The sequence below is a fragment of the Nomascus leucogenys genome, chromosome 2 (assembly GCF_006542625.1).
Source record: "Nomascus leucogenys isolate Asia chromosome 2, Asia_NLE_v1, whole genome shotgun sequence".
NCBI lineage: Eukaryota > Metazoa > Chordata > Mammalia > Primates > Hylobatidae > Nomascus > Nomascus leucogenys.
The window spans coordinates 131,147,695-131,160,497 of NC_044382.1; the positions used below are offsets into that span (position 1 = coordinate 131,147,695).

General features: G+C 40.6%; 1 protein-coding gene across 1 annotated transcript in view; it reads left to right on the top strand.

Annotated features, from left to right (window-relative positions):
• Positions 1 to 12,182, top strand: part of PRDM6 (PR/SET domain 6) — a 98,631-nt gene extending 86,449 nt beyond the window's left edge. The window contains exons 7-8 of the mRNA XM_030823615.1: positions 5,098 to 5,274; positions 12,033 to 12,182. Of these exons, the coding sequence (XP_030679475.1) occupies positions 5,098 to 5,274; positions 12,033 to 12,147 (292 nt within the window). The 3' untranslated portion in view covers positions 12,148 to 12,182. The remainder of the gene's footprint in view (positions 1 to 5,097; positions 5,275 to 12,032) is intronic.
• Positions 12,183 to 12,803: the final 621 nt, after the last annotated feature.

Below are 12,803 nucleotides of genomic sequence, written 5' to 3' on the forward strand. Positions count from 1 at the left end.
TTTGCTCGAACCAGGAGTTAGAAATCCCTTTTCTCTTTTGTTTTTCTGTGGCAGAAACTCTCAACACTCCCATTGGGGCAGTATGGTGGTGGGGGGTATGCTCCTGAAAGGGGTAAGCAAAGCCTTCAATCACAGTGGATTGTTTTCTGACAAGTATGTTCTCTTTTATTTTCGCAGAAAGTGTCTTTATAATGCTTATTTTTATTTTGCATCCCTTTTCTTTTCCTTTCTCCTTTTTGACTCTTTGTGCCACATGGGGCAAGTCTGCCTTCAGCCTCCTGGGCACACCATCACCTATTCACATTTGTGTTTTAAGTGTCATTGTTTGTAAGAGATGTGGTGGGATCAGAGGGTAAAATGACATTAGAAGGGGCTCTCTGATATGAGGGCCTGGAGAGAATTCATCATCATAATAGTTTCTTAGAATGTATCAGTATTCTTGTGTCCCACTTCTTCCCTATCCCCCAAGTGTGAAGGTTATCTTCTTTCTAGCTTTGATGTTCTTCAGGCTGTTTGGTCTTGCACTTCTGTAACTGTCCTGAAATATTTTTCTCCTTACGCAGAACTAAGTTCTTTTCTCACTCCACCCAGCCAGCAGTGACCTAAGTAATCTGCCTTTGAAGTCTTGAGAGATTTGCACTTGGGCTGGCTGATGTTGAGCAGGGAGAGATTGTGGCCCCAACTGAACAAGTTTTGTCCTGGAGGCCATGGAAGAAAAAAATCAAAGCAGGATTAATATTTTTAAGCCAAGCCATACTTAATTTTGTTAAATGTTTCATCCTTTTCCCATGTATACACCAAACCAATTACAGATTAAAAGCAAATGAATTGTACATTTTACCGGAGTTATCTTTGGCAAAGGAGGTGCCAGTGACCAGGAGTGCCAGGAGATGTGCAAGATTGTCTCTCTGCCTTCTTTCTGCTTAAACATTTACCAGCATTGAAATATATACCAACTAAATCTACCCAGGTGTTTTCTATTCTTCAGTTCTTTCTTTCTTAAGGAGCACCTTTCCGTTTTTTCATCAAGCTGGATATTTCTGTGTCAGAACTAGCCACACAAAGCTATTTACATTTAAATTAATCCAAATTAAGTAAAATAGTGCTTCAGTTTCTCAGGCATACTAGCCACACATGAAGTGTGCAGCAGTTGCATGTGGCTCGTGGCTCCAGTATTGGGTAGCTCAGATACAGAACAGCTCCATTGTTAGACAACACTACTAAAGATCTCAAATGGTAAAAAAAACCCATAAGTTACTTGTGGTTATGAGATACTGTCCTTTTGTGAGGCATACTGATTGCCTTTGCTTTGAGAAGAGTGAGGTGCTATAAGTCTATGATGATTTAGAGAGAATAAAGTGCTTTAAAAAGGAGATTTTGGGACTGGGTGCAGTGGCTCACACCTGTAATCCCAGCACTTTGGGAGGCCAAGTCAGGCAGATCACTTGAGCCCAGGAGTTTGAGACCAGCCTGGGCAACCTGGCGAAACCCCATCTCTATAAAAAATATAAAAATTAGCTGGGCATGGTGGCACGTGCCTGTAGTCCCAGCTACTCAGGAGGCTGAGAGGTGGAAGGATCACTTGAGTACAGGAGTTTGGGTTGTTTCGGATTTGTGAACCATGATCATGCCACTGTACTCCAGCCTGGGCAACAGAGCGAGACCCTGTCTCAAAAAATTAAAAAAATTAAAGAAGATTTCCATTTAGTTGTGCAATGTCATGAGATCCTGGAAAGAGTAAAGCTAAACCCAGCACTCAAGAATGTCAGTCCTTAAGAGTGTCTCCGAATATGACACATCAAGGGAGGCAGAACTTCAGAAATGATTATATCCAAAAGTTTAATAAGTCTTACCTTTTGGCTAGACCTTGGAAAATTAATGGGAATGTTGGTTGTCAGAACAAAAAGCTGAGTAATGACAATTAATTGTGTGCTCCAAAGGCCCTTTGGCTGTATATTGAGAGACGTGGAGTTAGGATGTGCTAATTGAAACGTGCAAACATTGTCTTAACTCCTGTGGCCAGTTTTCCCAAAAGAAGTTGTGATGCCTGAGATTCCAAAGTGATAGTAATGTTTCCTCAGCTCTGCTGTTGGGCCTGAAGATTTAATTTTTTAACGTATTCCTATGTCCCTGGATGAAACCCTAGGCACCTAATCAATTTTAAAATTACTTTTTGATCATTTTCTTTTATTCACATTTAAGGAAATATTGAAAATACAAGAAAACGGGGTTTAAAGGAATCTTGTCTACTTACAGTGTAACTTCTGTACTTTCTAAGGGCTAACTTTCTATAAATTCCTAGGCTGAAAGAGACACTGTTATTATAGTGGCAGGTGAGGTACATCCTTCAGTTCTAAATTCTATACAGAATCAGCTTCTGCAAAGGTGAATGTGACCAGGTATTCTAAAATCTTACTTTTCAGTATACCTAAGAATGAAGGAATATTGCTTTGCTTTTAGACATTAACTAAAACAAGGTTTGGTCCTATATTTTGGTACTAGATTTTCTTACTCTGAATTCTCAACTTTTTACCAATGCATTTAAATTTTCCATATTCCAATGAGCATGTACACGCACACACAACCATAGAAAGCTCCATGTATAGGGAGCTGACTTGTAGACGTGATGGAGAATAGAGATCATATTGGTGATGCTGTATCTTGGGAGGCAGTGTATTGTACAGATTTCCTGGGTGATGCCCATTTGTCAATTACCTGAAAGCAAGAACAAGCATGAGATGCAAGAGATCATCATCTTCAGTCCATTCCCCTTACCAGGTAGATGAGAAAACAGGTCAGGGAAGTTGAGTGGCTTGTCCAAATGCCACAGCTGTTCAGAGTCAGGGGCCCTATCTCTCCCGTTCTAGCCCCTTCCATTCAGTCAAACTGAGTTCTGCGAAGTTTTAAAAACTGTGCCATAGGTCACTGCATCCCTAGCATATGCCTCTCAAGCCAGTGCCAGGCAAAGGTGATGTTTTAGAATCCGATTTGCCTTCCATTGGCGTTACTTTGATATAAGAATTCAACATAAGCCTCTCTGTGGTCATTTCTGCTCTCTTGTGTGTAAATCTTTACCACCGTGAACTATTAACATAAAAAGGATGGATTGACTTCTGACTGTGAGAAATAAATCACCCCAACTTTTGACAGCAGAGTTAGAAAAAAAAGAAAAGATTAATTGGTTTTATTAGTGGCTTATTGTTTATTGTGATAGCCATTAAAAATAGATAACCAGAGGCTAATAAATGTTAATGGTCCCTTCACTATTAGAAAAATCAATTGTCAGTGGATATAGCATATATTAATATATTATTTTGTTTATAATCTTCAATAACACTTAAGAAAATTCACCCCTGAGAGAATTATTTTTTCAGGAACTCTTTAAGGTTAATGTTTACCACAAAGAACAGATTCGGCAGGAGGACATTTTCATCTACGTATAATTTTAATGGCTTTCAAAAGATTATTTTATAATTATAATAAAATGCATGTGTAATTTGGCAAGGTTGATAAACTCCTTACCAAAGACTTTTTATATATTTCTTTGAAACTTGTTTGAGAGCAGTTAGATAGATTTCTAAATGTAAGTAATTAAAATTGTACAGTATTGAGTTATTGACCAATCCTTGGCTATTAATCAAGCTAAAAAAATTCTACAATCAGGGCTCAGTGTGCTGAAGCCTGGTAAAATAATAGTATTTGTGTTCAGTGAGGCAAGTAGCCACAATTAAGCAGTTCACTTGACAAATGAGAGGTTACACTTTATTTTGCACTTAATTGAATTGTTGTACATGCTCAGTCACCATTGTCTCCTGGCCCTTCATTTTGGTTTCTGGTCATTGGAGCTTATGCATTTGTTAAAGGTTGAGCACTTAAGTCTGCTTTCACCATTGGTTTCTAAATGCAGCCAGAAATATCTGACTCATAAGCCAGGGCTTAGTGAATGCTGTTAATATCCCTCATGACAGATTATTAATTATCTGAGCAAAAATTTTGATAAACAAATTCGAATCCTGTCAAAGAATGATATGAAATAGCTTCGAATAGGGAAAACTCCCTGGGTTTTATATCACTCACCAGATTCTGCTTAAGTAAGCAGAAGAACTTCTGTAGAGAAGACAGAATTTTAATCTATTTTATGAAAACCAAAAATTGATTTACTTCTTGTGAGCTGGGAAGAATGTGCTCTGATAATCTTGCTAATTATCAGGTATTTGTCACCACTTCCTTCCATTTGCTTTTGCATCAGAGTCATCCTTCTGCAAGCATAGTGACATCCCATCATTTCTGTGGTGCCATAAATCATGCCTTGCTGCCAGATTCAACTGGGGAGGTGATGTTCAAGAGAAAGGTCTGATGGACAAATATTTGGAGGAGGGAATAGTAGGTAGAAGTCAGGATATCTTTGACAAAGAGACACATCTGGATGTACATCTGCGTTCATCTGTGCAATACCAGTGATTATGCTATAAGTCCACCACAGTTTAATATCCGTTAAAACACACATGTAACTTGCTGGCTTGCCTGTGTGTTTACCTGGTACTTAGGATAAGGTCCAAACATCCTAGGACGGCCTTAGTATCAAGAGCTTATGTCCTGGGAGGACAGTTTATCCTCAGTTTTCTGAACTGACAGAGATAATAGCAACTGCCTTCTCTGTCCCAGGGGATTATCATAAAGATTAAACTGGATAACTGATTTTAAAGCACTTTGAAAAGATAGATGTGCCATGGAAGCGTAAGAGACAATTATATATTTTCTCTTGTAACAGTCTGCTTAATGAAGTCTGTACTTTCAGTACTTACGAAAGTACCCTAACATTTGCCTGGGGGAAGGTAAAAATAAGAAAGTAGGAGTTTCCAAAATGGTATGATTAGAACCGGAAAGGGATATTCATTCGGGAATTGATGTGTCTCAGCAGCTCTGTGAATTTTGTTCGTATGGCAACAAGTAAAGTAGTGGGAATCCAGTGGCCAAAGCTCTATGCCCTGTCTTAAGAAAATGTCACCAATAAGTTTTGGCCCCTTGTCATATGATTCTGACTTCCACTGACCAACGCCAAAAATAATGACCAGGCAGTCTATTTATTTGTTTCAGACCCTACCAATGCGGCCACTGCTCCCAGTCCTTTTCCCAGCCTTCAGAACTGAGGAACCACGTGGTCACTCACTCTAGTGACCGGCCTTTCAAGTGTGGCTACTGTGGTCGTGCCTTTGCCGGGGCCACCACCCTCAACAACCACATCCGAACCCACACTGGAGAAAAGCCCTTCAAGTAAGTAGCGGCTAGCCCTCCACCCTCTCTTTCTCGTAGCCTTTCCCAAGAGACAGCAGATGCATCAGCACAGTCCTGCCCAGCTTAGCCAGCTGGCAAAGGCTACTTGGAAGGCCAGTGTCCAGGCTGCAAACGAATCTCTCCTTGTTTCGTGGCTGACATTTGAAAAATGAAGTCAGGAAACCTATGCGCTGGTCCTGGCTCAAGTTGCCAACCTTGGTCATGAGACAAATCTTCTGGATCTATTTTCTCATCGTTAAAATAAAGAGGTAGGAGTAAATAATTTTAAGATTTTTTTCAGTCTCTGATGATCTGTGCTTCTGGAATTTTATCTAGGAGCCACACAGAGCTCCTGTGGCCATCAGCAAGCCTTATGATCATCAGAAAGGTGACCACAAGTTTAGAACATCAGAATAATCCCCTCTTGGAGAACTTGAACCCTTCAGGATTCTGATGAAAAATATCCTCCTCTTTCCTATGTGTTAAAGAATGTGAACCTATTATAGCAGCCAACTTGTGACTTTTCAGTGTATACTTTGGACTTTAGAATTACCATGTTGGTGAAAAAAGAAAAACAAAACCAAACCCAGAGTACATTGACTTTTTGAGGATTCAGGGAATGTGGAAAGAGATGGAATTGAATTCTAAGGGCTTTGGCAAGATAATAGCATCTGAGCAAGTGAGTGTGTTTCTACACATGGCACACTTATCCAAATGGTGGACATCTGAATCCATGCAAGATGGTCTATTCATTCACTTATTCACTCATTCATTCATTTACTCATTCAGTTATGTATGTGTTCATTCATTCAGCTGGTATTTACCAAGTACGTACTTTTTTGCTAGGCACCCTGGTAGGTACAAGAGATACAAAGGTGAATGACATTTAGCTGTTCCTCCTTTTCTCCATCTTTGAAAACCTCATAGTCTAAGGGGAAGCCCAATTAGTAAATGTATTTTTGGGTGAAAAGTACAACAGTAAGACATGTATGTATGATGTTTCACAGTAGCACAGAAATGGAGTAATCAACGCTATCTGGTGGAAATGATGTTTCAGATATGTTTTGAAGGATGAGTAGGAGCTTTCTAGACATACGGGGCATGGGGGAAGGTATTTCTGGCCGTCCAAACAGCAGGTGGAAAGGCCTGAGAGTGTGAGTCAGCATGCATGGTTGATTGGTGTTCTCAGAGCAGGTTTTACGGTCTGTGCGATGAACTCTTTTCAGTTCAACCCTCTTACAGCTCTCTTCACTCATTTGCTATACTGGCTTTTTCTGTTTGAGAAGGAGAATTAAAAGAGCCTAGAGTTACCCCCTTATGTACCTTCTGTAGGACAAGATCAAGCAAGAGAGGAAATGATTCAGGCAGTAGGAGACTAATCCCCTTGCTCAGTCTCAGCCAAGAAGTCTTCCCAGAGCCTCATTACCCAGGATTTTCCATCCAGACCTGCTGTCGTGGCGCACTTTGTGCTCAGCCTGAGGCCAGGCTCAGCTCGGGAAACAGAGTCCTGTGGTCTGGGTCCTGCCTTCCTCTCTGTCTGCCAGTGAAGGGAGAGGTTCATAAAAGATAGTCATTGTCCCTCTTCTCCTCAATAGTTACTTTATTCAGCATTCTTAACTATTCTCCAACATAGTTTAATTTATTGTATTAGTAATCAAAATAGTGATAATTTTTGTTGCGGTACATAGGCACAGCTTGTTCACTGCATAAGAGCATCTGGCTAAGGGGGCAGGATGGGGCCTAAAATCCAGTCAGCACTATGCCGACCATGCTGTGTCCCCTGAGGCTGCAATAGCCCAAAGAGGGCATGATTTTCTAATCCACCCTAAGGAGCTGCATGAGCTACCACAGTCCTAGGAGTTCCTTATCACCAGTGCTTGTATCCTGCCTGGTGGACTTTGTCATTGCCCTCAGGCCTGAGCCCCGTAGGGTTCCTAGATTCTGGCTTCACCACTGCTCTGGAGGAGGGCGTTGACAATGAGTGGCACATTGCCTGTGCCTTTGAGCAAGAGAGCTTTTCAAAAGCAGAGATACAGGAGGGTTCAGGATCCTTCTGGCCCCTTATATTAGAAAGGGCAGCCAGACAAATACAGTGCCAGGAATCAGATTGATTTTTATCTTGTTGCTGTGTAAATAGATTCTAGTAATTAATTGAAGAGGTTTCAGGGTCAAAATGGGAAATAGATTTCTATTAATGTTAAGGTGTTACTTATGTGTAACCTTGTTGACTCCACTCAATTTTTTTCCTTTAACATCTGTTTTTGTCATGTTTCCAATAGAGTTGCCATTTTAACTTAATTTTCATTCATCAGATTAATATTTGAAGGGCTTTGATGATTGTATTTTTCCTTTTCCAAAAATATTTGTTTTGATCATACCTACTTTCATCTGGAAAAAAAAATGAAACAACCAAGGTTGTTGGCTTAAATTCTGTGTATATGTTTTAGTTCTTTCTGTTCCTACTTTTATCTAGACAGCCACATGCTGTAGTTTTTTTTTTTTAATTTATCAAATAGATATTCCCAGGGGAGAGCTGAGTGTATGCTTATTTTGAAAGTGCAAGATTTAAACATCTTCTAGGAAATGGAAAGTTAAATCCTTTAGTGTATACAACCAGGTCTTTCAGAATTGATCTATCCCAAGGGAATTTTGGGAATCTTCCAACCATAGCTCATGGATATTCATCCCATGGACATTTGTAAATATTATGAAGATATCCTTTTACAAGCTTATAAAACAAACATTTTTAAAAACCTTTTTTTTTGCAGATTAGTCAATAAAATGGGTTTCTCTACAACAGTTAATTTTACTACTTCAACTAATGGGTATTGGCTTACACAATGTTACAGAGAAGGAGAAGAATCTTGTAAAGGCACATAGCCCCCAACTGTATGTCTTGGGGAGTTTCCAAATAGATGCCCCGGATCACTCAGTCCCCAAGTTGTCCCACCCACCCAGGGCTCCAGAGGCCTTTACAGAATTCTCAGGGTTGAGCTGAGATTAAGCTTGCCATGTCAGAGAAAGCCCTTTCCAACTTCTAAAATCTTCTGCTGAGAAGTGGTTTTTGAAGGCATATCAAGATTACTGCCATCCAAAGAAGGCTGCAGAAGATTTGGCATGAAGAGGTCAGAGTTTCAATCCAGGCTTTGCCTCATATCTGATTGGCTGAAATTCCACTGAAAGAATCCATCTCCCAAGTTCTAGGTAGATAATGGGCCTGTCAGCAGCTACCCTAGGCTGTAGACTTAGGATTTCTAAGATAAAGGAGCATGTATGAAAAATAAAAATCGGAGGATCACATTGAAGGTCTTGGCTTTAAATTTGTTCTATGATACTGGAAGTCATGGAAAACAAGGAGCAAAAGCAAGATATCACTTAACAGCAATGGCCAAGCATTTTATTGCAGGCAAGCAGGAAGGAAGGAAATAAAGAAGTTAGTTGGCAGTCTAAAAATTATTCTATGCAGCAAGGACTCCTTCCTCCTTCTTACTAAACAGAGTGTCTCGATATTTCAGTGGGCTGCTCTGCTCTGCCTGAGAGGATCTGTGTGAGCTGCCCGAAGCCTGGCTTTCTGAACCTGGGAAACTGAGAACAGACCAGAATTTTCCTTAGGAGGGGTTCTTCATTATTGTTAGAAGCAGGGAGAATCATTCATCACCATGTTCTTGCATCAGGAAAATGGAGTTTGGCTCAGTATGAAAAAAATCAAAGGAAATTCCAAAGGACATCTAATATTTGAACAAGATCTAGGCAAAATTAAAGCAAATCCAAGAAGCAAATCAGTAAATATGCATTGAACGCATCATACATACAAAGCCCTGTGCAATTTGGTTCAATTCAAAAAGTATTTTGTGGCATATCATAGAGGCACAGAAAGCTTGTTGCAGGTTTTCTGTGATAACAGAACTTGACATCGCTTTGTTAAGCTCCTTGTACATATAATCCAGTCAACCATCATAGTAAGTAAAGAATGATCTCAAACTTTAGAGGTAATTAAGTCTAATTAAGATGCTCACAATGGTATAATAGAAAGAAACTCCTCACAATGAGGAGTTTCTTTTTGCTGAAATACTTGGTAGACTTTCCACTTCATTGTTCCTGAGATACTCCCGTCAGAGCTGTGGCATCAGCACCTATGCTAAGGGAAGGCACAACGAAGCCCCTGAGTGCAAGGGCACTTTTCCCTCCTGACCCATTACCCGCATCTTTTCTTCCTTCTTATTCTGTTACACTGCACGAAGTCAAGGCTTAGAGATGCCCCTGCTAGTCAGTCATCAGGGATTGTAATTCAGGGTTAGTTTAGATGCCAACCAAGTGAAGTCTGGCCCTGACTTCTGTTGAGTCAGTTCTGTTGAGATGAGTTTCATTAAAGTATGAAAATATTTTGTGGAAGAGATTTCTCTAAAATGTAAGATAATGAACATAAAACTGAAGTCCTCCTCTTATTTTAAAAAAGTATTTTTATGTCTAGCTCTTACTTCCTCAAATATATAAATTGCATTCTTGTCATTCTCAAACAACATAGATATTTCTAGTAGCCTTCTTTTCTCAAGAAGGAGAACTCCCTGAGAAAAGATTCTAAATTAAGGTAATTTCTACACGTCTGCTTGTATTTTTACTCACACTTGGTGTGCAGATGGCTCTAGAAATGATTTTTCTGGAATACTCTTCTTAGGCACCCTATATATTGGACAAATTTTCTGACTATTACAACAAATTGTTCCATGTGTGTAAATATCTGCAGTGCATTTAGGCAAACACTTGAGAAAAATGTGTTTTTCTCTTAATGTCTCCATCCAATCTGGATGTTAAAGTATTACGTATAGACATACACTTTTGCCTTATATGAAGCACTAAACTGCCAACTCGTGTATTCCTCATATTCTAATACACAAGATTAAAAATGCAAAACCATGACCCAGGCACATTTTTATTCCTCACAATTGTTCAAGCTATTCTACTCTCTTTGAAATTGATTCTAGAGCTTCAAGATAAAAAAAAGGAATATAATAATTTGAAAGTTTGTCAAGCAGTGAAAGGTAGTATATTTTGACACACTAATCCAGTAACTAATCAGTTTTCTAATAAACAATCAGCAGTTCGCTAACGTGTCATCGGCACTCCGGGAGCTCTGGAGAGGGGATGAGCTGCCCACGGACGTTAATGAATACACCAAAAATCATTAGGTGATCAATACTTCTGAGTTATTTTCATTGAGCTGATAGGTCTGATACATTAAAGCTGACATTATACATTTGTCAAGATCACAGTGCAGTTTTGAACAGTGGAACAGGCTGCTAAAAATATTCCCCGAAAGACAATCAAAGAAACACAACTTCTTCCCCCTGACACACTCCGCTGGTGCAGGAGCCCTGAAAAATCCAAATGCGAAGTGAAGCTCCTGCCTCCCAATGTTCAAATACACGCATTCCCAGAGTGGATGGATGTGTTCTACTTTATAGGTACTTATTTCCAAGACAGGGCACTTAATATAATTTACCGAAGAGAAGAAAGAGTGGAATGCCTAACAGATAACAGGGCTTGTGGCTTTCTTGTCTGTGATAAGGCAGGGAGACTATGTCATGGTGGCTTTCGCCACAGCTTTCATAGCGCAGGGGCTCACAAACTGGAGGTTGCATTATTTAAAAGTGGGACAATTGTCTGTAGCTCTTCTTGAATATCTTCTTCGAAGGTTTGAGGAAAGGGCATTAGGGGTGGCTGAGGTGGCCTCTGAGCTGTATTAGATGCTGGGCCAGTGCTCTAGGCAGCCCAGGTAAGTAAGGTGGTGATGAAGAAGTCGCTGTCTGTGCCCAGCCAGCTGCCACAGTTCATCTGTGGGTGTGTGTATTTACACACACAATCACAATCGGCCAGGGACATCATCCACAGAAAAACAACAGGCTCCCACTAGGTTTTGAGTGTGTGTTCTGCTTTTTGTAGATTGAGTAGCCACCAAGCTAGTAAGTGAAGGTTGTTTGGAAGATATGGACATGGGAGATAGCGAGGAACTCAAGGTCTCTAGATTACAGTCTTTTTTTGTTGTTGTTTCTCATTTAAGTTAAAAAGAAGAGATAAATCTTGAAGTGTGACATTTTCTCCTCATCAGACACACTGCCCTTAATTCTAGCCCATATGTACATCCTTTCCACTGTGCCACTGCAAATTCTAGTTTTATAAATTATTTTAACCCTAAGTTTGGTTGGGCTGTGACACCGTAACCAGCTTTTGCGAAAAAGCAGCGACCATGCCTACTGCCCCTCACAGTCACTGCAATCTAACGTATTGCTTCCTCTGGTTTCCAAATTCCAAGATGTGCACTCTTTGGCTGCTGTTCTGAAAGGAGTAGAATTCCCAATTGTAAATTAGCAGTAGGTGAAATTCTGTTTGTCATCTATTTCTCTTTGGGGTTACAGAGCAGAAAACTGCAGGCAAGCTGCTGCTTTGATGGCTCACTCCTAAAAATCTCTTTTTGTTCTTTATCTATTTGAACTGACAGTGATCAGAGCTGCAGCAGGACAGGGCTCTTTGGAGAAATCACCTTCCCCCTGCCTATTGACAGATCCCTCTGTTCTGCATCAGACGGGCTTTGTCCCATCACAGGCATCCAGGCCTTGGAAGGAGCCACCAATTAAACCTCTTCAGCTGGTAAAATCTGAAGCCACTTTGGAGTGTCTGTTCTGATTAGGCAGGATGAGAGGAAGCCCATCACCCTGCAGGCCCCGCTCCCTGGTCTCAATTTTCTCTCTTGCCTCCACCAGGTGCGAGAGGTGTGAGAGGAGCTTCACGCAGGCCACCCAGCTGAGCCGACACCAGCGGATGCCCAATGAGTGCAAGCCAATAACCGAGAGCCCAGAATCAATCGAAGTGGATTAACTGATTGACTGGTTGGAATTAAACTGCAAGGAAAGTCATGATTAAATGTCACGGACACTTAAGCAAAACCAAAGATTTCCTCTGAGCAACTTTCAATCAGTCCCAGAAAACCAAAAGCAGTAATAAAATAAGTAAGATGTTAAGAGATATTGATCCTGGCATGGAAGTCAGACCAGGAAAGAGATTATTTATTTATGACTTAGGGATGAGACTTACTTCAGTGGACAACTAACCTGGGATGGTTAACATTTCCAGTCCCACCATGTATTTTGCTTTGTTTCTAAAAAGCTTTTTAAAAACTGTTATTTAATACCAAAGGGAGGAATCATATGGGTTCTTCTGCCCACCATTGTGACTAAGAATGCACAGGGACTTGGTTCTCGTTGCACCTTTTTTTAGTAACATGTTTCATGGGGACCCACTGTACAGCCCTTCATTCTGCTGTGTTGGTTTGGCCTGGCCTGACACTGGCTGCCCCAGCGGGGACCACGGAAGCAGAGCGAGAGCCTTCACTGAGTCAGTGCTACCTTCAGCCCCAGACGCATCCCATTTCCATGTCTTCCATGCTCACTGCTCATGCACTTTTTACACGGTTTCTTCCAAACAGCCTGGTCTTGATGCAGGAGAGTCTGGAAAAGGAAGAAAATGGTTTCAGT